General features: G+C 35.4%; 1 protein-coding gene across 1 annotated transcript in view; it reads left to right on the forward strand.

Annotated features, from left to right (window-relative positions):
- The first annotated feature begins 219 nt into the window (after positions 1-219).
- The window catches only part of LOC129264404 (EH domain-binding protein 1-like), a 47350-nt gene continuing 23250 nt past the window's right edge, over positions 220-24319 (forward strand). The window contains exons 1-12 of the mRNA XM_064101510.1: positions 220-245; positions 1544-1601; positions 2782-2877; positions 3468-3524; positions 4706-4887; positions 6028-6248; positions 13318-13609; positions 13850-14120; positions 17329-17537; positions 19512-19560; positions 20599-21279; positions 21974-22093. Coding sequence (XP_063957580.1) covers positions 220-245; positions 1544-1601; positions 2782-2877; positions 3468-3524; positions 4706-4887; positions 6028-6248; positions 13318-13609; positions 13850-14120; positions 17329-17537; positions 19512-19560; positions 20599-21279; positions 21974-22093 — 2262 coding nt within the window. The remainder of the gene's footprint in view (positions 246-1543; positions 1602-2781; positions 2878-3467; positions 3525-4705; positions 4888-6027; positions 6249-13317; positions 13610-13849; positions 14121-17328; positions 17538-19511; positions 19561-20598; positions 21280-21973; positions 22094-24319) is intronic.

Below are 24319 nucleotides of genomic sequence, written 5' to 3' on the forward strand. Positions count from 1 at the left end.
AGCTTAGCAGATGAAGGCAGTAAGTCGTGGAAAGTAACCCCCGAAAATAAAATGAAAAATTTTGCCTGGTTTGATATCAACCAAACATTATTCTTTCTCAAAATCGTGTTCTGTTAGTTGTTATTTTGTCATATTTGCAGTCCATCACAAACATTTGTTGTCTTAATGTAAGGTTGTTAGCATTTTGTAAAATCCTAATGAATGTATAAAAACTGCATGATGAAATCTCTCTCCGAAGTCGATTGGTGAGTGCATGAAAGTGGGTGTCAGTAAAGAGATAGAATGAAAAGAAAAAGATGCATTCATGATTTGTTTGGGGTTGATTTTTTTTTTTTGGGGGGGGGAGGGGGTCTAATTGGTATAAAATGAGAAAATCTCTACCTTGCAATCTCATTAGAAATGTAAGCATCTTTTTTTGATATTGACACCAGATATTAACAGTCTCATCCCCCATTGACTTCAACATCCTCTTACTCTTGGATGAGATCTTAGGGTTGTAATAGGATTCTGGGTGTTTGATATCAAACCCACCAGCTAGTACTGACTCTGTTAGGATCCTAATCCTATCAAAGTTTTAGACAATTTAAGATGATTGCCTTCCCTCATCAACCGCTTTTAACACTATCCCTCCTGCAATTGTTTGCAAACATGGGAATTAGCACCAAATTAGAGATGTCTGTGGTAATAAGCACATTTTTATTGAGACTGAAGTGTTTAAGGCTGTATTAGCCAAGTATTAGATGTCAAATAGGATATGTGTTGACTTAACACCCTCACCTGCAGGGTGTAACACCAAAGCAGCTTGGGTTATATAAACAAGCCTTTACTCTGGTTTTATTCCAAAGATGGCTTTATTCCGTTTATCTTCAAGATTACTGATGTCCGCTATTGTATTGTGCTGCATTTAGATACCGTATAACATGTTCTTCAACTGGTTTATCTCAATTTGATGTAATGAGCTTTATGTTATTGGCAGTTGTTACCTGGGTGGTTTTGCCCTTTTCAACAAACTTGTGTTAATGATTACAACTACTTATATGTTATAGTGACTGGTTGATATTTAGTTGTCATTGTTGTGAGCTCATTGAAAAACTGGTAAATCTGATGAATGATATTTAAATCAACTGAATCAAGTGTCCCTTCTGTCAGAGTTAAGTCTGGACCTATACTCTGGTATAGTTCTAAGAAATGCAGTCAGAATTGATAATTACTATATGAATTATATTGAATTTTAGATGGTCAAATACTGTTAAAGGTTTTATGATTTTTCTTGATTATATATGTTTTTAATGACTCTGACATTTGAAGTTTGTCAGTTTATCAATTTTCAGTTGATAAATTCAGAAAATTAAAATCATTTCCATCCTGATGAGTATCCAAAGTCGTCACTTTTCTGTCATAAGTAGCAATTCTTACATTTTCACCTTGGTTTTTTTTTACCAAAGAATATTAATTTTCAAGATGTGGATTCTTCTCTTAAGAAAGTGAAATTCCTTTTATTCTTATTTTTCCTTGTTTTTATTCTGAATACTCTCTGTTTCAGGCAACCAGATAGATTGTGTGTAATATGGACAAGAAGGGGCAGGAAGGAATCCACTGAGGTGAGTATATATTATATTATCACATATTTTGTCTGTTTTTTTCTTCACTTAATATATATTAACTGTTGTCTATTATGGGTATTTTGCATTATTTGTATACTTGATTGATCTTATAATAGATTTGATAAATGGATTGTATTCGCTGATAAATCAAAACATATGGAGATATAAACATGATCATTGGGAATCTGTTTGAGATAAAAATCTTATTATCAAACATCGGGTTTAGATGTTAAAGGTTAATGCTAGTTTTGGTAACGATATCAAAATGAGTTCATACAGAATCCAATGAAATGACCACCAAAGTGTCTGTATAAATAAAACGCATGTGCCAAAGGATTCTGGAAGAAATTGTGTAATTGCTGAGAAATCAGCAAATAAGCACAGGATTCGGGTAGAGCGTCGGGCCCGACGCTCAAAGCAATAATTATACACTGTCCCACGTGCGCTTATCTGTGTTGGGGAAGTTCAGTCTGAACATTTTTCGGCGTAGATTTCAAGATTTCACAAAGTTCAGTTTATGTAACTGTACCAGATCTAGATCCTCGATGATATACTGACAATTAAGCCTGGTTTTACAGACTTTCTCATGAAATCAGTGTTTACTGCAACTACTGGAATTTCTCTTTAACTTGCTTTAAATCTGATACTGTAGAGTACATAGAGATCAGTAGTGCCCTCAAATAAGATTGTGATTTGTTTTTCTTATTATGTGATCGTTACAATCGATTCCTGCTCAATAGATGTTGTCTTCAATGAATGACTGTTGCAATGGATGCGAAATAATTCATTTTAAACCTCCATAAGATTATACACTGTGGAATCGACAGAATCGTACTCATATTAAGAAAACAAATCCTTTAAAGCCTGCCTCCACACTACATGGGAGGCTCAAAATAGACTTAGATTTTGATTTTAGTATTAATTAATACCACTATTCAGAACTTTGTTAGAATTTTATGGGTTGTAGTATTCATATCAAATGATATTTCAGTTTCTTTGAAAATCAACTCTCAATAGATCATGTACTGTGTGCTATAAAGCTTCAGAGATTTTGCCCCGTGATTTCTAATGGGTGTGAGTAGAAATAATGATTGTTTGTTTTTGTTTTCATTTCTTTATGTCTATTTATGAATTCTTTCATATTCTTAACTTTTTTTTTCTGGTGTTTATTTTGCAGCTTCACAAATGGGTACCCGGAATCAAAGACCCATACAAAGGCACAGTAACATGGACAGTACCAGAGAATTTGGAAATCACCGTTACATTATTCAGAGTAAGTTCATATTATTTACTTCATATAAATGATGACAATAATTATAATAATAATAGCATGGAGCGTTGTGGCCCAGTGGATTGGTCTACCGACTTTGAAACAGAGGGTCGTGGGTTCAAATCCCAGCCATGGCGCAGTTTCCATCAGCAAGGAATTCATCCACAGTGTGCTGCACTCAACCCAGGTGGGGTAAAGGGGCACCCGGTAGGAATTAATTCCTTGAAATGCATGTGCGCTGTAAGTAATTACGGCCGCCAAGCTTGATACAAAGAATTATAAGGGTAAGTTTTTTAGTTCAAGGTAGCAAGTTTACCACTTAATCAGAATCTCTAAGCATCCTACTATAATGCAACATTATTATCCTGTCTATTTTTCAAGGAGTTAGGTCCTACCAGGTACCCATTTACCTCACCTGGGTAGAGTGAAGCACACTGTAGATGAATTCCTTGCTGAAGGGACAATTTTGTAGCTTTTATTCACTTTTGACCATTTGAAGATTCAACCGAGACTGTCTAGCTGCGTATGTATTGTCCCATTATATTGTTTTGAAAGTGATGTTTAATATCTATTTTTTGTTGTTGTGATTTCAGGAAAATCGAGCCGATGCTCTGTTTGAGGACAAAGAATGGCTCTTTGTTTTAGAAGATGTAAGTAACGTTGTGGTTCATGAAACAGAATTCATGTTTTTTGCTGGGTACATTTTTTTTATGACAAAACAGAATTTCCATTTAAGATCACAAGTTTGAAATGGAATTACAGGTTTTCAGAAATGGAAAAGGTCCTGAGCCACTAAGAGCTGAATTATATCATCGACTCTTTTAACGTGTTAATGTTGCCATTTGGCACTAGATAAGTCCATAGATCTATGATAACTCTGCATTCAAGTTCCCGTCTGTCTGACGTATATGACCTGATTTTGAGTTGTTATGTACATGTAGGTCAACTCACAAGAATAGAATCTAGGTACATGGCATTGCTTGTATGTTTTCTATGGGTCATCAAATACTTTGTATTTCCATCTCAGTTGAGTAGAAATGATAAAAAGGGCTTCATTCCATCTATATCTTTCCTGTTTCATTTCTTCCAATGAGTTGAAGGATCATCTTAAAAACTTTGATAGATCAGTCCATCTTATTGGAAGTCATACAAAATGAGACCATTGTTTTTTTTATTAGTCTCATGTCCCTTATTTTGTTACTACCTTGTCTGGAAGTTGCCTTTAACCACCAGCAAAATCCATAAAGGATTGATTGGAACGTTTTTGTGACTAAATTGTACAAAATTATAAGATATTGTACGATCATACACAAATCATCAAATTTGTCCTTTTGTATTGATCATAAAATGCAAAAGGAGTATGGGTAAGCAATTCAAATTAGTAAAATAAAATTAATTTTTGGCAGTTCAAGGGGGATATTCTCACTTGATTCCAGTAATAAAGATGATTTCTAAAAACAATTGTTTTAAATTTTGCTGAAATAAATAAGTAGGTATATGCTGTAAAGATACCTCGGTGTAATCCTTGGGTAATACCACATTTGTGGTGATGAAGATGGTGAGGTCAAAGATCATCTAGGGGTCAAAAGATCAAATGATTAAACATATAAATTTTGTTTAAACTTCTAACAAATGATCATTGGGTATTGTCACGTATAGTCCTACAAAGCTTAGGGTCAAAAGGTAATTTTGCATGTTTGTTTTTTTGATGGTGAAATCAGGTGAGACACGTGAACCACCTTGTTATTTAAAATTTTTGTCGAAGAATTATTAAAACAATTCTTCATCTTTCGAAAGAAAAATGATTTGACAACTTTTTCATGATATGCAGGAAGCAAAGAAAGGCAAGCGTCGCGTGTTAGCACAAGGTGTAATCAACATGAAAGACTTTGCTAGTATGGTGCCAACGCAAGAAAGACAGAGGATTACATTAAAACCTGTGAGTAAGAAGATCGTCAGTGCATCCCTAGAGCTCACCGTTTCCTGCATGCTCCTCAGAGAAGGGGCCGCGACGTAAGTCTTCATCATTATTTGGGAGTTGGTTCTAGACTGAGGGTGCAACTTTTATGACACGCTTTATATTTGGCAGATATTGTTATTTCTCAGTCCTTGCAATCCCTCATTTCTTGTAACAGTTTTTTGGCCAATTCATCGTCCTTAACGCATTTCCCTGAGCTGCACTACCCGGATGGTCGTGTTGTCATCATAATACTGGAAGTTAACTGTGTTCTGCTTATGAATTCATACACACTTGTAAAATAATGGTATCATATTCTCTCTTGATTAAGATAAGAGAACACTTTAGTCATACTTGACATAAGATTACGTGTCATTAAAGTTACTTTGCAGATTTAAAGCTGTTTATTATCTAATCTAATATATATCAGTTATAAGAACTATCCCTAATTTACGAGCAATGCTCATGAAATTCAGTAACCTTGTTTGAGATCTATAGCTTGATGCATTTTTGCTCCTTGAAAACTGTTTCTGTTTGTTGAAAGTGATAATCTTTGTATGCCAAAGATAGTACTTTTCCCCAGAATAATGTTGAATTAGAGACTTTAAAACCTATTTTAAAATGTATATGTTCATGGTATGAGAATGCTGCCTTCATGGAATAATATACAACTAATGCATGACACCAAAGGTTTTTAGGATTATTTGCCCAAAGGTGACTTTGTAATTCAGAAAATCAATATCAAAATCACAATCCTCATCATTAACAGCAACTTCATCATCATCATCATCATCATCATCATCATCATCATCATCATCATCATGAAGATCTGAAACACACAAGGCAAAACCAAGTTTGTTTTGGACCGTTCTAAATTTAAAGAGAGTAGCTACTTTACTCATGTCCAATTGACGTATGCTTATCATTTTATAATATAATAAAATTCATAAAGTTTTTGTGGTCAAAGTACTTCTTACCAGTAACTCTCGTACTTCTGAATGCTCTTGTTGATCATTGGAATGTTGATTTTGCTGGTAGCCAAAAAAAAGGGCTAGTCATGTGCTTCAACAAATCATTTGATTAAAATCCATATTACCATCTTATAATTATCCATATTTTCCAATTGACTCCTTACTACCCATGATACAGAGAACATTGCCTGTAAGTATCCCAACTTTTTATCCATCTACTTTCAGTGATGATGATATGCAGAGTCTTGCCAGTATTCTTAGCTTTCACCAACCGGACATTGCCGATCTCAATGATTTCGATGACGAGGACGACGAGTTCGATCGCGAGATCCTTACATCGGAGAAGATCTCTAAATTGGCAAGTCAGTACACCTTCATGGGACCGGATGATAATACAGAGGATCCTTTCAGCGCTTTAGATGCTTTAGAAGAGGAAGAATATACAGGTAAATAAGATGAGATGATGATTGTAATGGTGGCAGTGTTGGGCCTTCATGGTCTAGTGGTTATGACTCTCGTCTTTCAATCTGGGGGACGTGAGTTCGATTCCTAGCCATGGCGTGTTTTCCTTCAGCAAGAAATTGACCCACATTGTGCTGCACTCAACCCAGGTGAGATGAATGAGTACCAGGTAGGAAGAAATTCCTTGAATGCTTGAATGCCTAGGTAGCCAAGCTGAAGCCTGGGAAATAATAGCAGGGTCCACTGGGAGAACAGTTTTCAGAACTGAAGCGGCTACCCGGGGTAAACATACCGTTATTATTAGTAGTAGTAGAAGTATATAAGTGGGGGATGGGCTTTGTGGTATATCATTTATTCATTTCCACAAAATTAAACTATGTACAAATTAATACACAAATTCAGAATGAACTTGGTGGTGGACCAATAAAAATCTTGTCAGGCGTGTTATGATGGCCCAAATTGACTATTGATTCTAAAAAGAAGACAAAAGAGATTGATCTAACTACAGTTAACTTTAGGCCTACATATTAAAGCCAAATCTGTCTAGACCACCCCAAAAAAATAGTTAAACTTACGCAAAGATGTATTAGAAAGTACAATTTACATATACTTTTCATTGTTTTACAACTTTTGTTTGCATTTGATATGTATACACACACATTTTGTTAAATTCTTACTACTTTTTACTATGCAATTTACTTAGTTTTCTTTTTAGACAAGGTACTGTATTAGTTTTATGTTTTGGTTAAAATATTGATTTGACTTTCGTGAAGTTAGACTTATGTGACTTCAAGTAAGGCCAGAGGAGCATTTCATCAACATTTTTGTTCGAGTTGTTGTTGGATCTGACATCTTTCCTTGATTTTGATTGGCTTAGAAGCATTGTTACTATGGTAACTGTCGGATAAATTGGGACTTGGGGATGAAACGTCCAACAAGTCCTTAAATGAAATGCTCCCCTGGTTAACTTTATATTAAGACTAATAATAGTTACAAGAATTAAAGCATTGTTTGGCCTATGATATTTTAATATAGACCTTCTGTAGATGTTGTTATATGAAAAAACATGAGGTTTGGAGATGCTTATCAGAGGGCTGATTGAGTAAATGCTACTGGCTATGATGGGGTTGAGTGTAAAGATGACATCTGTGATGATAGTTATGATTATGGTGGCGATAGTGTTGGTGGTGGTGATGAAGATGGCAAAGAAGAAGAACAAGATGATGATGTTGCTGTTGATAATGATGGAGATTGTGATTTTGATAGTGATATTGATTTTCTGAATTGCATTTAAATGTTCTATACTCCTTAGAACTGGGTAATATCCGGCAATACTACATGTATATCTGGCTATATAGCACGTACGTAGAATTTCTCAGTCTTGTCTTTCCCCTCTTTCCAAAATCTTCATTAGAAATTGAGAATCAATACATGTACTGATTTCATGTGTGAACTCCTTTTATTCCATAAGTGACTACTTTTTGTGTTTTTTCTATATATTTTTATATATTTTATGATTGAAATTCAATTCTTTCATGTTTTGATTTCAAACCTCTGATTAAAACTGGTGCTCTCGTCTGTATTAATCTTTTATTCACTTGTGTTAGCAGACATCATTATATTTGTATTGGAATAGAAGTAATTTCTGAGTCGGATCTTGGTATTGTTCTCCAGTGATCAGGGTTTACATACAGGCTGTGTCTGACTGCCGTCCAGAAATCCATATTGATCTGTTGTTATGAAAGCCTAAATCGGTGCCTACTGCTGTTTAGCACTCGGATGCAAAGCCGCTATGAATTATTAATGAGTTTTCTGGAACGGGTCTCGCAGATTTCAATAAGCAGTGCTAATTCTGAGAGGCACGCCAGCTATGTTTCCTTGTTTGAATTCAAAAATTGTATTTGTTTAGATCGTTTTGTCGATTGCCCATCTGAGGAAAAGGAGTCTGTCATAAAGGTGGCAAAAATTGGCAAGATTGAATCTCCTCCTTTAATCTACTTTAATTCAATTTTCAACCAATTACTAAAAGCGTTAATCAGTGTTTACGTAGAGGTCTGCCATTTGAAATGGATTAAGATTTATTTGAATTAATTGTGACTAAAGGCAAAGTTATTGTAATGCGAAGAAATAATTCATGAATGATAAAGTAGCTGAATTGATATTGATTATTAAAAAAGAACAAAATTAGAATTTAATTGACTACCACCTCTGTGACTGAGGTGGAAGTCAATTAAATTAAAATAAATTTCTAATACCTTCCCCTGAAAATTCATCAGTCATAGGTATAAAAAGGACTTTAAATACATGATATTTAACTGCATAAAAGGGGTTGAATAATGTCTGTAATTGTTTATATATTATTTTGGATACCGTTCAGTTTAAGGTATAAAACTTTTATAAGATATTATAATAAAATAATATTTTATTTGATATGATATCTTTTCTATACATTGCTACATTGCTGCCTCGGCATTTAATCACAAATCCAACTTCTTGTTTGTATTTATTCTTGTTTATCTATGAAAACTGATTTACTTATGAAATACATACAGGTGGCCCCCCCCTCCAAAAAAAAAAAATTAATAATGAGAAGGAGAAATCATTTTTTGAACCACACCCACTGACCTTCACCACTATTTCTTTTTGTCATTTTTGCTTGAAATCTTAGGATCTGGGTACACAGGTATGTTGTAAAATTCAGGGCGCTCTGATTAATGATACTTTAATTTGAACATTCCGAAACAGATATAAGACATTTGTAATGATCTCCCTATGTAGGTCTTACAGATCTCTAAATCCTGAATTTCTAAGGCATGTTTGCTGTTGTGTAAGGACAATGCATTTTTCATGTAACATAATTGATGTATATAATTCCCGACTCATTTATTAGGATTTGCTGGCATATTCCTTGTGATTTTTAAGTTCAAATGAGTTTGGCTGTCAGTTAACAGACTGTTGGACTGCTTGTTATAGCTATTTATTTTGTCTGATTTGATGGAAAGGTAAGAGGATTTGGTCAGATCAATTCTTTCTCATCTAATTCTTCATACTTAAGAAGTATGCTTCATTGCTCTTGTCCTCCCATTTATTTCCCCCCATTTACTCTCCTTCGCTTTCTCTCTTCACTCTCCATCTCTTTATCTTCCTTTCACACCATCACTCTTTCGTTCGTTCACTCTCTCATGTAATGTCACTCTCCGTATTATCTTTTTATTTCTTATTAACTCTTTTTTTTTGCTTTCTGAATATAAACTCATTCTTATATCATAGTTGAACTGATTTCTTTCTGCCTCTTTCCATTTTTTTTCAATTGCTGTCATTTATGAGAATTATCACTGTCTATCCTTGTATTTCCCCCTCTGAGTCTTAAAAAAAATCTATATTTTCTTGTAAGTTAGACTAGCACATGGAGATCTGTCTTTCACCCCTTTCTGTACTTTCTCTTTATTATTTGGGGGAGTATAGAGTCTAAAAGAGAGGGAAAAAAAGAACATAAAATTTATTTGAGAGTGGAAAGATCAAAAGGGTGAAAAAAGAGGGTGCATGCAGTGAATGGAAGAGATTTAGTCAGTGGCACACAATAGTATGAGAGGCATTATGTAATCAGCCCTAGATCTATCTTATTCATATTGGGGCTTCCTATTCAATCAGAGTACTTTTCAATAGATGCCTGAATGAAAAGATGGGGAGGCGTTGGCCTCATCACTTTCTTCTATCCCCCCCCCCCCACTCCCATCAGAATCACTTTTCCCCCTTCTTTTTCTAATTTCTCAAGTAGAGTTACATCTGAGTGGACAAAGCATACAATGTGTCAGATCGTGTTCTTTGTCTCTTGACTTGAGTTTGGTGATTGTAGTGACCATAGAGTGACCATTACAATAGATGATCCCCACTCCTAAAGCGGCTTTACACCCCACATTACCCTGCATGCTAGGGCTGCTGCCAACTAGATCCTATTGTCCGAGTCATCTTGAAAGGTTTTGATTGAAACTTTACAATTCACTTTTTATTATAACCTCTCGACACCCCTCCTATCCTTCCTTCTTTCTCTCTCTCTCTCCCTCATCTTGTAAAAAAATAATGGGGAAGAGGTGAAAAAAACTATCATGAAATAAAAAAAAAGCTTAAGGCACTTGCAACACTGTCAGTTTATATGCTTTCACCCTCCACGTCTTGTGTGTATCTAAATTGATTATTTTCAGATTTAGTGCATTATAGATGCTGATGATTGTTGGTCATTATATCATAATCTTTTTCTCCCTCAGGGGGGATGAAAAGAAAAGGGTTGCTAACATCTTTCCCCACTCTCCCTTGTCCTCTGTCACCTGCTTTTTAAGTTTTTAAGTACAAAATGGAAACCATGGAAATTAGTAAAACCATCATGGCCCCCATTAGTTTAGAAGAATAGAGAAATGAACAGATGCACGTTTTTAAATCTGGGATTTTATCCGTGAAATGAAGAAAGTTGAATTCTAATGTTCATTATGTAAGTTAATCCCTACTCTGGAAACAAAATGACATTTTAAACTTGGTAAGAAGACTAATTGAAAGGGGGGAATAGAAGTGCTTGTTACTTTTTTCTCTCAACTTATATGGCAAAACTAACCCTTTTGGTCACTAGATGTGTAACCATTAATTCTGAAGAAAAATTGATTTAACATCAGTGGATTTTTTCCCCTCTTTAGTCAATACATTTTTGATTTAGAATGACTGAATTAAAGAATCTAATGTCTGTAACCAATTGATGGAATTAAGCCTTGCTATTAATCCTTTTCACCACAAAACCAGTTTATGAAGGGATTAGTAAGCATGTGGTCTAAATATTGGTTTGGTCTATTTTTCTAAAATAAAATAGAAAGCGCTGTATTTGTCTGGTAATTTGGGGGTCTTTTAGTGCTGAAAGAAATTAAAGGACAAGTCCACCCCAACAAAAACTTGATTTGAATGAAAAGAGAAAAATTCAACAAGCATAACACTGAAAAATTCATCAAAATCGGATGTAAAATAAGAAAGTTATGACATTTTAAAGTTTCGCGTCATTTCACAAAGCAGTTATATGCACATCTCAGACAGTATGCAAATGAGGGAACTGATGACATCACTCACTCACTATTTCTTTTGTATTTTATTATATGAAATATTTTGATTTTCTCGTCATTGTCATGTGAAATGAAGTTTCATTCCTCCCTGAACACATGGAATTCCATTATTTTAACATTTTGTGGTTCAGGCAAGGAGGTCCTAATTGTCAAATTCGTAAAAATTGAAATATTGTATAATTCAAACAATAAAAAACAAAAGAAATAGTGAGTGAGTGACATCATAGACTCTCTCATTTGGATGTAACTGGCTCGTTCATATAACTATTTTGTTAAAAATAAGCGAAACTGAAATGTCATGACTTTCTTATTTTACATCCGATTTTGATGAAATTTTCAGCATTGTGCTTGTCTGATTTTTCTCTATTGATTCAAATCAACATTTTTCTGAGGTGGACTTGACTTTTAAATGAATTTCATGCTCTAATGAAGTATCAACTTAAAAGTTTTATTTTAATATACACTGTACATTATACTAACTCTAAAAACTACTAAAAAAGACTTTCTGAAAAAATATGCAGAAATTTGCACCCAATGAGCTCCTCTTCAACCCTCGAAATAAATTCATATGGTCTTGCCTTAACAAATTTAATGTAATGCTTATACTGTACACTGAAGCTTCTATTTTATTGAGAGAAGGTGCCCTTATTGTTATATTGTTTAGTTCATGTTTGCTGGTGGCTTTTGTTCTTTTTCAAGGACATTTTTTTCTATCTCGTAATATGATAAACAGTGAAAGTTAACAAATATTGTGGTATATCAGATCCCATTAAAAAAGGTTTTAATGTGCATTTGTGTGCTCTTTCAATTGGTGATTTTGAAAAGTTAGTACTACTTGAGTTGTCTGTGTCTTTCTCTCACTGTAAAGTTATTTCATCCATACTTTCTCCCTATTGTACTATTGTTCACTTTTGTACTGTTTTTTTCTTCATGGAACTCCCTTTAACTGCATCTCCCCATTTCTGGTGATAATCCATTCCCTTCCCCCTACTTCATCTTACGTCCTTACTGCACTGCTAAAAGGTTCCCTCAAAGTGCGATATTTCATGCTGGTTCCCCCATCGTACGTCCTTACTGCACTGCTGAAAGGTTCCCTCAAAGTGCAATATTTCATTCTGGTTCTCTCATCTTACGTCCTTACTGCACTGCTGAAAGGTTCCCTCAAAGTGCAACATTTCATGCTGATTCCCTCATCTTACGTCCTTACTGCACTGCTGAAATGTTCCCTCAAAGTGCAACATTTCATGCTGGTTTTCACTTTACACCGACTAGCCACACAAACACCACTAAGCAGTGAAACAGTAGCACTAGATTGAAATGTAGCTGGTTTCCCCAAGAATCTGGTCACAGGGTCTCGGGTTTCCATCAGGGGTGGAATAACAAGTGGCCAAAAGTACAACTCACTCTTGGAGGGGTAGAAACTAAAGGGTTAGATTCTGCATTCAAGGTTGCAGATGAATTCTCATGACCATATGAATATGAAATGCAAAGAGAAGAAGTTGAGGGAAGAGAATTTGAGAGTTACTAGTATTTTTGTTTTTGTTTAAAGAAAAATCATGAGCTGTGTGTATGTATGAATGAATGCGTGGATGGATGGATGGATGGATGAGGGCTGCAAACACTCACACATTGAGCGTGAGACTCACGCATTTCACTCATTTCTCACGGTCTCACGCTAATGAAGAAATTTATCATGCATGAATCTGAAATGATTAAATAAAAATGAAAAATAAGCATTTTTAATAAAAAGGCGACCAACCCCAAAACCCTGGAACTGCTGAAAGACTTGTGAAGGTTTTCACGCCTTTTGTGGAAAGCCTTCGATCTCATTTTGAGCGCGTGAGGGAGGGAGGGATTAAGAAAATTACATACTTTATTTATCAATCATCAGTCATATAATAATCGGTAAAGCACAATTTCATTAATTTCGTCACATTTAATCTCATCGATCTAGGTGACCCGTTCCTAAAATGTGACTCTCGCGGTCGACCGACACGTCTGGATGCCTCTTTCAACAGTGACTCCGCTGATGCTTTAGGAGAATCCTACGAACATGGTGAAGGTTTCGATGATTTTGAGTATGATGGAGGAGCTAACTACCAACAGGAACTAAGAGAAAGAGATGAGGATATATCGCCCTCATCGGATTCTACCACTCCCACTGTTTCATTAACCCCTAGTACACCTGTAGCATCAACAGATTTTGGAACTCCTTATATGGTAGCCGATGCAGCAGATTTTGATGAGTGAGTTTCACAATTCATTTCTGTCATGAAGCTAAACCACAAATAATTCCTGTCATTTTATTATAATTTTTTTTTTGAATGTTATGCGACACTTTCAATGAGATAATCTTTCATTATACCAGCTAATATAACTTATCTCTTGAATCGGCCTGAAGTTCGCAATGACTTCATTTTCAATACATATTTATTAACAGAGTAACAATGTTCTTTGTTTGTTTCTCATGGCTCTTTTTCGAGCAGTGCAGACAAGAAGCAGCGGAAACGAAAAGCACCTCAACCTCCAAACGACGGCGGCACCAACTCGTCCCCATCCTCCCCCCAACCCCCCAAGCAGAAAGACGGTGGATGGGCTACTGCGGGAACCACTGAACCTGTAAGTAGCCGCTCTCCATCCCCCACTCACTCTACGTCCTCGATCGTGGCAGCCTCCAGACAGTCTCCCATTCCAATGGAGGGAGACAATGAAGAAGAAGAAGTCCGGGAGAAACCAATCCCCAGCCCTAGATCTTGGGTAACATACTTGCACATAAACGCACAGCATGTGCATGGAGTTGTCCACCTTATTTTCATTTTCTTGTCTGCACATTTTTTGGAGTTTTATATCGGTTGGTGTATGGTATTTCTTTCTTTTTTTGGATCATCAGGTTCTTAGCATGTTTTTATTTTTGTCAGCTTCGCCTTGTAGGAAGTTTATCTCCTTTTCTGTTTACCCATCCCTCTTTTATTTATGTCAATTATTCAGATTAAAAAAAAGTAATTTAATCACATAGATTTGTGTTTTGTCTCATGTTTCTTGAAAACATAAATAAAAACAAGATGTAATATTTCAAAGAACCTCAACAATAATCGCTAGAGGGTATTCATTTGTCTCGCAATCTACTATGGTCAACAAGAAAATTCGTGATCACTCAACAATATTATAAAAAGTTAATTGAAAGTTCTTTCAAATATTACATCTTGTCTTGGGGTTGTAACATATGACATTGTTCGGGTGTCTTACATGTATATTCATTGTTTGCACAAGGTTCTTTGATTTATATATTATAAAATCATTATACTAGTCATCTTGCTCTTAATATGGATAACTCCTATTATATCAAATTGTAAATTCATCATCTTTAACCCATAATGGACTGGGGCTATTTGAATAATACTGGTTACGTGGAGGGTAGGTGGGGGGCATAGTGTCCTTCTCTTCTCATCCCGGCTGCCTTTCGTGCGATTGCAAATTCTTTTCATCGCAAAAACTTCAAGCCAATTTTTTTAGATCCAAAATGATTTTTTTTCAATCATGATGATTAAAATATGCAAAATTATGGGTGATAAACATTAGTTGCATAATTAACACCCTTTATTACTTAAGAATTTATTGATTTTTTTGTTTGCAGATGTCATCTTTGTTCTCTCATAGATTTTCACAAAGAAAAATTGCGAAAACCACATTTTTTCCCAAAGTATTTCTTTGATTTGAAAATGTCTTAAATATTTCTCTTAAATTTTTTTTTTTTTGGTCATTTATTTTCTTTATAAAAATGATCACTGACCAAACAACTAAATTAAACCCTAAATTATATAAGCATTAGAATTAAAGTATAATCAACCCTTTAAGAAATTCATCTCTTATTGACTTTGTACCCAAATTATAAAAATTAGCTATTTTCTACATGAAATCATATTGTTAAAAACCGTGTGATGATTTGTCGCAAAGTTGGTGTCGATAGTTTTGCGAGACTTAAAGCCATGAAATATTTCGGCACTATCTTTGTGCGTTCCGACAATGGAAGAAGCTTTGAGGGGGCCAATTATTCCCCCCCCCCCTGTCAGGTAGTCCTATTAGGATTAAAGGGATGCTCCAGGCTGAAATATAGCTTTGTGGTGATGTAGATATCTTTTAAGCTCAAAATAAAAAGTTTTGCACAATTTGCAAAAGAAAACAGGAAGAAAATTCAGTTTTGATGCACATTTTCAGGCATGAAATTCATGTATTTACCAAAATATTTTATACAAAATAAATGACCAATATGAAAGAGAAACATCTGTTCTGTTCAATTTTGCAAAGATATTTGATTTGACTTGAGGATAAAGTAGGTAAATTTTTAGAGAAAGAAAATCTCATGGATCAAGAAATTCTGCAAGTAGGAGGATTCAGCCACGAGAGGATTCGGATGAATCTGGCCCATTCGCTTATTTAGCATAGGGACCTGCTGTGTGACTGAGTATAATATGAACAGATAAAGAAAAATCAGACAAACAAAACAATGGAAATTTGATCAAAATCGGACAAGGAATAACAATGTTATGGTATAGGAAAGATTTGCATTATTCCGGCGAAACAGTTCTAGGCATGTCTTTATGAATATTCAAAGAGCAAATTGATGATGTCATATCCCCACTTGTTCTTTTGTATTTTATTATATGAAATTAGGTTTATTATTGTTGTTTCCTTCAAGAATTGAATATGTTGGATTGACAACTGATTGAGTGCATTAGATATTTATTGCTGCAACTTATTTCATAAGAAGGGAGACATACATTCACACATGTATGAAAAAATCAAACAATTATGATTTCATGTATAACATAAGAAAAAGGAAAGTGGGGATGTGACATCGTCAGCCCACTTAATGAATATTCATGATGGTGTGCATATAACTGTTTCCACGATATATTGCTAACCTCTAAAATGCAATAACTTTGCTAGTTGTTACCAGATTTAGATGGAATTTTCTTCTGTGAATTTTGCTCTATTTATTTACATATAAATATTTTCAGCCCGGAGTATTCCTTTTAGTATACTAGTATCTCACATCATTCTTTATCTATGTCGAACACAGTTCGTTGTGATATTCAGTGTTCACTATATAGTTTCTTTCTATCAATTAGTATAAATGCGATAACAGTTTAGGTCAAGAAATATTATCTGAGAATTATCAGTTACCAGATAAAAATTATCTTGAAACTTGAATTTGTGTGAAATTATGGCACTTTAGAACTTTGCCTATAACTACAAGAATCATGAGATTCATTTTATGGCCTTGAAAAAATAATTTGATATGGCAATGACATATTGCACACAATAAGCTATTCATTTCAATTTTGTACCCACAGTACTGTATTATCATCTGATCACACACATAAAAACACACCAAAATAATAATTCAAGTCTTGATTTTTTTTTCTTAGACTGTGATCTTAGTCTACTTTCATAGTATTTCATGTAATATGTTCTAGATATGAACGCAGAAAGTGTTTTCCATTGTTTTATTTAGATGTTATGAATTTATGAAATTTGCATGTGATATAACTTTAATTTTCCAACTGGAGCAGACCTCCACATGTTTTTGTTTATGTTTTGTATTTGTTTCTTTTTATAATGAGATAAAAAAAACATTCCTTGAAATCTATTCCATTACCGGACAGATATAAACCAAATCAAATTTGTATTGATTTCATTCAACCCATTGCCATTTTTTTTTCTTTGGATAACTGCTGACTGCATTTTGTAATAAGAAATAAGATTTCATATTTTTTCTTGATTTGTGTTGATCATGCTACCTCTCCAAGAATATCCATATGACTTGAATTCTGCTGAATATTATTTGTTATCAATTTATTGAATATCTATGTTTACTCCATGCATACTTTTAATCTGTAAAGACATGGTAGAAATAAATGATTGATTTAAAGATAGAGAAACATAACGTATCAATCCCACACAGGCTTCTGCAAGTCCTAGCCGACGACGTTCTAGCGAAGGAAAAGAGAGTCCTTTAAAGTCCAACAAGAATGCACCAAGCCAGCAGCTGTTGCTATGGTGTCAAGAGGTCACCAAAGGTTATCGAGGGGTCAAGGTCACCAACCTGACAACCTCTTGGAGGAATGGTTTGGCTTTCTGTGCAATCATCCATCGTCATCGGCCAGACTTAATGTGAGTTGATGGGGGTACTCTTTCACGAGCCAGTATAGAATCTCGGCTTTCTTTTCAAATTCATGATCTTCCTACTTTCTTTATGTCTTTTCAGGGAATAATTTTGGTTATCAAATTCGATTAGCTTTTTCGGTAGTTGAGAAAACATTCAACGAAGGGCTGTCCTGTGTAAAAGTCTGCCAAAGTCTTGTTGTGTTGCTCAGACTTGAAGAAAACGTGGTGCAAGTTGTGTTGCGATACCAAGAAAATAATTCCTTGGTCATAGAAATTTTGTTGTTATTGTAGGTGATGATGTCTGGTATCAGTGGTATGTGTGGAGAAAATATTTGTTTCAAATAGATGAGTTTATTATTTTTATCAATAAAGGTAAAGTAAATGGTGTAATATCATGCATGATATTAGGCAGCCTTTCATGATGATTATTATTATTTCATTGTGTTGAGGTAAGGTGTGCCTCCAAGAGCAAAGTATTAAGAAAGGCAGAAGTCATTTTCAAAATCTTTGTGGTATGCTCCAGAGATTGAAAATGGTTTCTTTTATAGAGCTATGAGTGTTGGATATTATTGAGAGTTATTATTTCATTTTTAATAGTATTTGTAATAATACTGTGGTGTTTATGTTCTTTTTACTTGTTAAGGGTTTGAATTCAAACACTCTGTGTGATGGGTTGTTATAGCAGTAGTTTGAAATTGTAGTTTTATAACCAATCACTGTCATAGATATTTATAGTTCTTGAGCAGGTTTTCAGGAATACATGACATGATACCCTTTTTCTTTTTAATAAATTTTGTATGGTTGCTGTAGTCATTAAAGAACCGTGCACCTTACAATCGTACTGTGACCTGATTGAAAGTGGGAGTTTTTGTTTTTTTGTTTAATTGTATGAAGGAAATTCATACAGGGAAGTCTTACATTTATTCCTATAAGGTTTCCACTTATATAGCAACTAGCTGATCTTCAAGTGGGTCCTGCTTAGAATAATCCAGATGGGGATTGACCCTATCATCTTCTGTCCGTGAAAAAGGCACTCTACCACTGAGCCAACAAATGAAACTTGATTTCTGGGGGGCGTTTCATGAAAGGACTTGTCGGACATTTTATCCGACAAGTACCAGTTTATCGGACAGTTACCATAGGAACAGTGCCTCTCAGCCAATCAGAATCAAAGAAAGATGTCAGATCTGACAACTTGTCGGATGAAAATATTGATGAAACGCTCCCCAGATCTTCATGATATCATAACAATTAATGGTTGGCTGGCATATGAAACTGATAGGACTTTATTCAAAACTAAAAGCAGGCAAATCGCTCCTATTTTGAATATAGCGTTCCTTTACTAAAAACCTGAAATGAGATGATCCTAATGTAAGATACTTAATGGTATTTGTTTCAAAAAGAGATGAGAGTGAGTGTAAGGTATGTAGTAGGCTACTTTATCATTAGGTAGACAGGATGAAACTGATTGATTTCTTGATAAATAGCCTTATAAGTGAGGGCACGAGTAGCATGATTGTGATGTGATGAGCTACTTAATGAAGTCCTTTTAACTGTACCAATACCTCGGGGGATCCCCCCTATCCGGTTACAGTGACCGAGATGTCATAATGGCAGCGAATTGTATCCTCCCAGATCAGCAAATCGGCGGGCGAAGGAGCGCCGAGTCTCCGCAGCCAAGCCTGGGAAGTCAGCGCCGAGCCAGTGCCAGGGGGGCGTGAAAGATGATCCCTCCCCAAAAATGATTTTGCTGATGAGTTGGTATTGACTGCGGCTGGTGGAATAACACTTGCACTTTGTGTATTCCACCCAGCTGCCAAACAAGTAGGAGGCGCCGGGGGCGTGCTTCAACATTAACAAAGAATACAGCTCAGTACGGTGTTTGCAAGATTTACCAAAATTAATTGATATTTAACCGTTCGTCCTTTTTCCTCCCCCTCTCTCCTCTTCTCCCTTTTTTTTTTGCTTGTCTCATTGCAGAGAGTTTTCATCACTGTCACCACATGATATAAAGGGCAATAACAAGAAGGTTTGTTTTTACAAGTCAAGTTTTATTGTAGCAGCGTAATATTGCATGTGCGGTTTCAGGGCTTGGGTTCCGTTCAACTCTGACATTATAAACACCAGAGCTGCTCTACTCGATGTCCTAGAAATACCCTTTCCATTAAAGTTGTTTTTCTTTCTTGCCTCTGAAATATTATTTTATGCTTTTAACAATGTGGAGTTAGTGCTCCGAGCAGTGAACAACAGCATTTCCTCTCATGTGTTATTTTACAGTTTACTGCTTAATGTCCTTACACCGTTAGTTGTCACTTCAAATCTTGTATCATCAACTTTGTTTATCAATTATTAGAACAAATATTAAACATAGAAGTAGAAACATCAAACAAAGAAAGGATGATCATATTTAGTGAAATACTGCAACATAAAACTGTCACAATTTTCTCACAATGATAATTTGTTATTGTTGCTGTTAAATTGAGATTAATATATACATAGCTGATAGTTTTATTGTATTTATTTTGTACCTTGAAGTATGGACTCTAATCACAAGTCATTGATTGCAATTTTTTGTTATTTTGGATTATTATGTAAACCAGGAAACAGAGTTATTATTATCTTCCCCCGTACCTTTTTGTGTAACCCACATGAAAGCTACACAGGGTGTTAATTATTATATATTGAAACAATGGTGGGCTCATCAGACAATGACAGAAGAAAGGGAATACATACATTTATACATATTGAATCTGTTGTACTACCCACTTGTATTCATTTCTTTTATCATACTTTTCATGGTTATAATATCTCAGTCTTAGAGGACAGTAGCTTCTTATGAATCAAGATTCTATGAATTGTTTTTGTTCTGTCCTTGATAGATAATTATAATAAACTCCTGTGAACATGCAATGTACATTTAAATGGGGAGAAACAGAATATTACTAAGATATTATTACAATGAAATGATAGTCCCAAAATATTTGAGAATTAACAAATGACAAGTTTTGCCTAAAAAAGTTCCAATTATCCTAACTAAACTGCCAAATTTAAACATTAAATCCTGTAGGCTTTTGATGCCGCTGCTGCCTGTGGCATTCCAAGACTTCTTGACCCTCAAGACATGGTCCTTTTGGCCGTACCGGACAAACTTGCCGTTATGACTTATCTCTTTCAACTGAGGGCGCACTTTACCGGCCATGAACTGGAAGTCAAAAGGATTGGTCGTACAACGAAAAAGAGCACGTACATTGTTGGGAACTACTCATCAGACAAATCCATGCCAGAAGATGTATTTGCACAGGAAACAAATGTCATCCATGACAACAGGGTTGTAGCAAATGGAGAGAGGACAGAAAATGGAGAAGAGGTTGTTTCAAATGGAGTTCCAAAGAGCCCAGGCTCACCAACTAAATCAGGACCCAATAGCGGGAAGAACTCCCAAAAGAATGGTGAAGACAAGGTGGAAGGAGTGGACAACATGAACATTAAGAACTCGGACAGCAACGGGCATACGGACCTGTCAAGAAGTGCTACCAGTAGCAATGTGGAAATGAGACTCCCAAAACAAACATCAAAAGATAAAGAAGCAGAATCAAATGGTGTTGACTCTGATAAGAGCAGGACTCCTGCAGATACTCCTGCAGAGAATGGGAGGAGCCCTGTAGGAGCTGGTGGAGACCAGGTGTGGATCAGAGCTCCTGCAGGTGCCAAGAAAGACACTAAAGGGGATCTGGAAGCCAGTCAGAAGGTAGGCTAAATTCACCAACTACATCTGAATGATTTGCCGTGTGAATATTACAATGTTAAAGTCATCCATGTTCCACTATTAGACCTCGATACTCTGCTCCATAGTGTTAAATAGTTAGTTTGTTATGTTTGATCATTCATTAGATTTTATGATCTTCTCAGGTTTATTAGACAGTTCAATAGTTTGCAATGTTCTGATCAATGTTAGCTAGCTTTTTGCTGTTTGCAATGTCCTTTTCTATAAATTCAGACAATGGACAAGATTGATTACAGGCTTTCCGGGAAGAAAACCATTTTTTAATTGTCCCTTTCCTTTTTCTTCTTACAGATTTGCTTATCAGGGTATTGTTTCACAAGTATTTAAGGATGTCTTATGGCACTTATCATATCACCATGTTGGTCAGCTTATGCTTATATGACATGCACCATTGTGCAGTCACCAACGAAGCTATGGCATTATAGTCACACTTTAATCTTTGTGAAACACCCCTGCCCCTCTTGAACCTATGTATCTCTCAATGATTCCCAGTTTGCAGGACTTAACTTTCTTTTCTCTCTTCCTCTGTATACCCATGATCTGTCAAGAGTCAGAAAGGCGTTACTCAACCTTCTTGATTTAATGCCCTTTTGACTCTTAACAGATGTTGTGTTTGCTGATGTTTCCCTTGTACTTCTTGTCTTACTTGTACATGTAGTCTAAACAGGAGGATTTGAAGGAGCGAGCTAAACGATTACTAGAGCTAGCTCGGAAGGAGGCAGCAGTTAAAAGAGCAACTCTGAAGAGAGAACAGTCGCGAGATGGAGATGCTAATGAGGTAAAGGCTCATACCTACATTCAGAAAGGCATGTAACCCATTGCCTTCTGGAGGTCCATGTATAAAACCTTTGAAACTACAGATAGTGGTTGGAACTATCTGGAATCAGTAGGTCCATGAATAAAAGCTATGAAACTACAGATAGTGGTTGGAACTGTCTGAAATTGGTAGGTCTATTAATTATACCTATGAAACTACAGAAATTGGTTGGAACTGTCTCAAATTCGTAGGTCCATGTATAAATTACAACCTATGAAAATAGAGAAAGTTGGTGGGTGGAACCATACGGAATCTGAAGGTACACGTACAAAATGCATGGAAGTACAGAATTAAAAGTCAATGGAGGTTATCTTGATTTCCACCTCAGATATGGGATTGAAACTTAAACGAAAAGCAGATAGGGCAAGGCATATCTGGTTGTTGGAGAAAAGCTTTCAACTGTGTTCTGTACAGTCCCATGTAAAAAAAAATTGCTAGGTAAAAAACATTTTGTCGTAGAAAAATGTGGAGCAAATTACCATACAATAGCTGAATAGGGTAAGTGGTGCATTGGAACATGGACCTATTAGAGATGGACTCTCATTGAATTGTTAATGAATTTACTGACATGTGACCGTCATTGTGCTATGAATAGCATTCTCTTGATTTTTTTTCTACTTTCATCCTCCCGTGTTCGGCCGTCAATTCGACCATGAGTTGAAAGATGCAGTTCGTGATTAGACATTGATATTGCACAAACTGTATGTGCAGAAGATGATAAATCACTTAAATCCTGGAAAATTGATGTGCAGATCTGATTCTTTGGCAATCTTAGTTCCAAATGTTTTATTATGAAAAATGTATGCATGTTTTAAGATAGAGGCAATATTGCGTTTGATTGTCTTATTTATAATCCTATTTTTCCAATTTTCCTTCTAATATTCCGGAGATACATGGCTCATATCGTGTAGAGAGCGTTTATCTCTTAATGTTATTGAGGTCATTATGTGCGTGCGGAAGTGTGCGGATCAAATAATAACATATTCATGTCACAAAATCGTCTGCTTCGTAATTTTGCTGCTTCAAATCTAAAGCGTGTTGATTGAAAAGCATTTTGTAACACAGGGCATCAACCAACGAAATCAGACCAGGAAAGCTGTGCTTTTGTAAATAACCAGATGCGCCTTGGTATTCGCTATGTATGTACATACACCTGTATGTTCTCATTAAGATGCACATGGTGGCGGATCTCGTTCAATTAAAGAAATGATAGCGTTGAATGTCCATCTCTAATAGGTCCATTATTGGACTAAAACATTAAAAAGGGTGAGGACAGGGTAAAATGATAAATTATAAATTTGAAATATTGAATATAATGTGATGAGAGAGGGGAAGCAAGGAGCGAGTCAATGAGAGAGAGGGAGAGAGAGAATGACGGGGGGGGGGGGGCATCATGAGTGATTAAATTTGATTTATTTCTCACTGAGAAAGAAAGAAATAATCTGACTGAACGGCAGGCTAAATGAGTACAGGATCTCAAACACAAACAGCTGCGTTAATTGTGGGTTAACAGATAGAAAGATAGAAATATGATAATATAGGTCAAACGGATTTTGATATCCTTAAGATCGCAGCGATTACCTTTTTAATTATCATCAGTATGACCTTCACTTTACTCGTATCTCGCTATTCAAGATGATAGAATGTGTACAGCAATGTATTTTTTTTCCCCTTAATAGTGATGAATGCAGTATCCTAAAAGTTGTGGAATATAGGGGATCTTCTCTCATTTTTCCTTCTCTGCACAATTTTGAGTCATTCAGGATTTTAAAGACATATTGTGTCTAGCCAGGAGACTTGATATCTGGAATTTGTTATTTTTTAAATTTCTTTCAATGTTATTGAATGGTTTGCACCCGATTCTGGTATGTAATCGCTTCATATACATCAGTGATATTAGTATATTAAGCCCATGATGGAAGAAGATATTAGGTACATGTACTGTGTAAAATGGTTATGTTTACATCATTTAACTAAATGGATGATCAACCAATAACTCTAAGATTACATGCATGGGTGACATATGGATTGATATAAGATATTGCACTGATTTGATATTGCTTCTGATGGTTGACATGTATATTAGTTGTGTTCTGTGGTGTTATTTTCATGCTTTTTATTGTTTGTAGACTTTTGTTTACCTGTGATTTAGGAATAGGGAGATTTTTTATGAGTAATTGCCATTTC

Source organism: Lytechinus pictus, chromosome 7 (assembly GCF_037042905.1).
Source record: "Lytechinus pictus isolate F3 Inbred chromosome 7, Lp3.0, whole genome shotgun sequence".
In the NCBI taxonomy this organism is placed as follows: domain Eukaryota; kingdom Metazoa; phylum Echinodermata; class Echinoidea; order Temnopleuroida; family Toxopneustidae; genus Lytechinus; species Lytechinus pictus.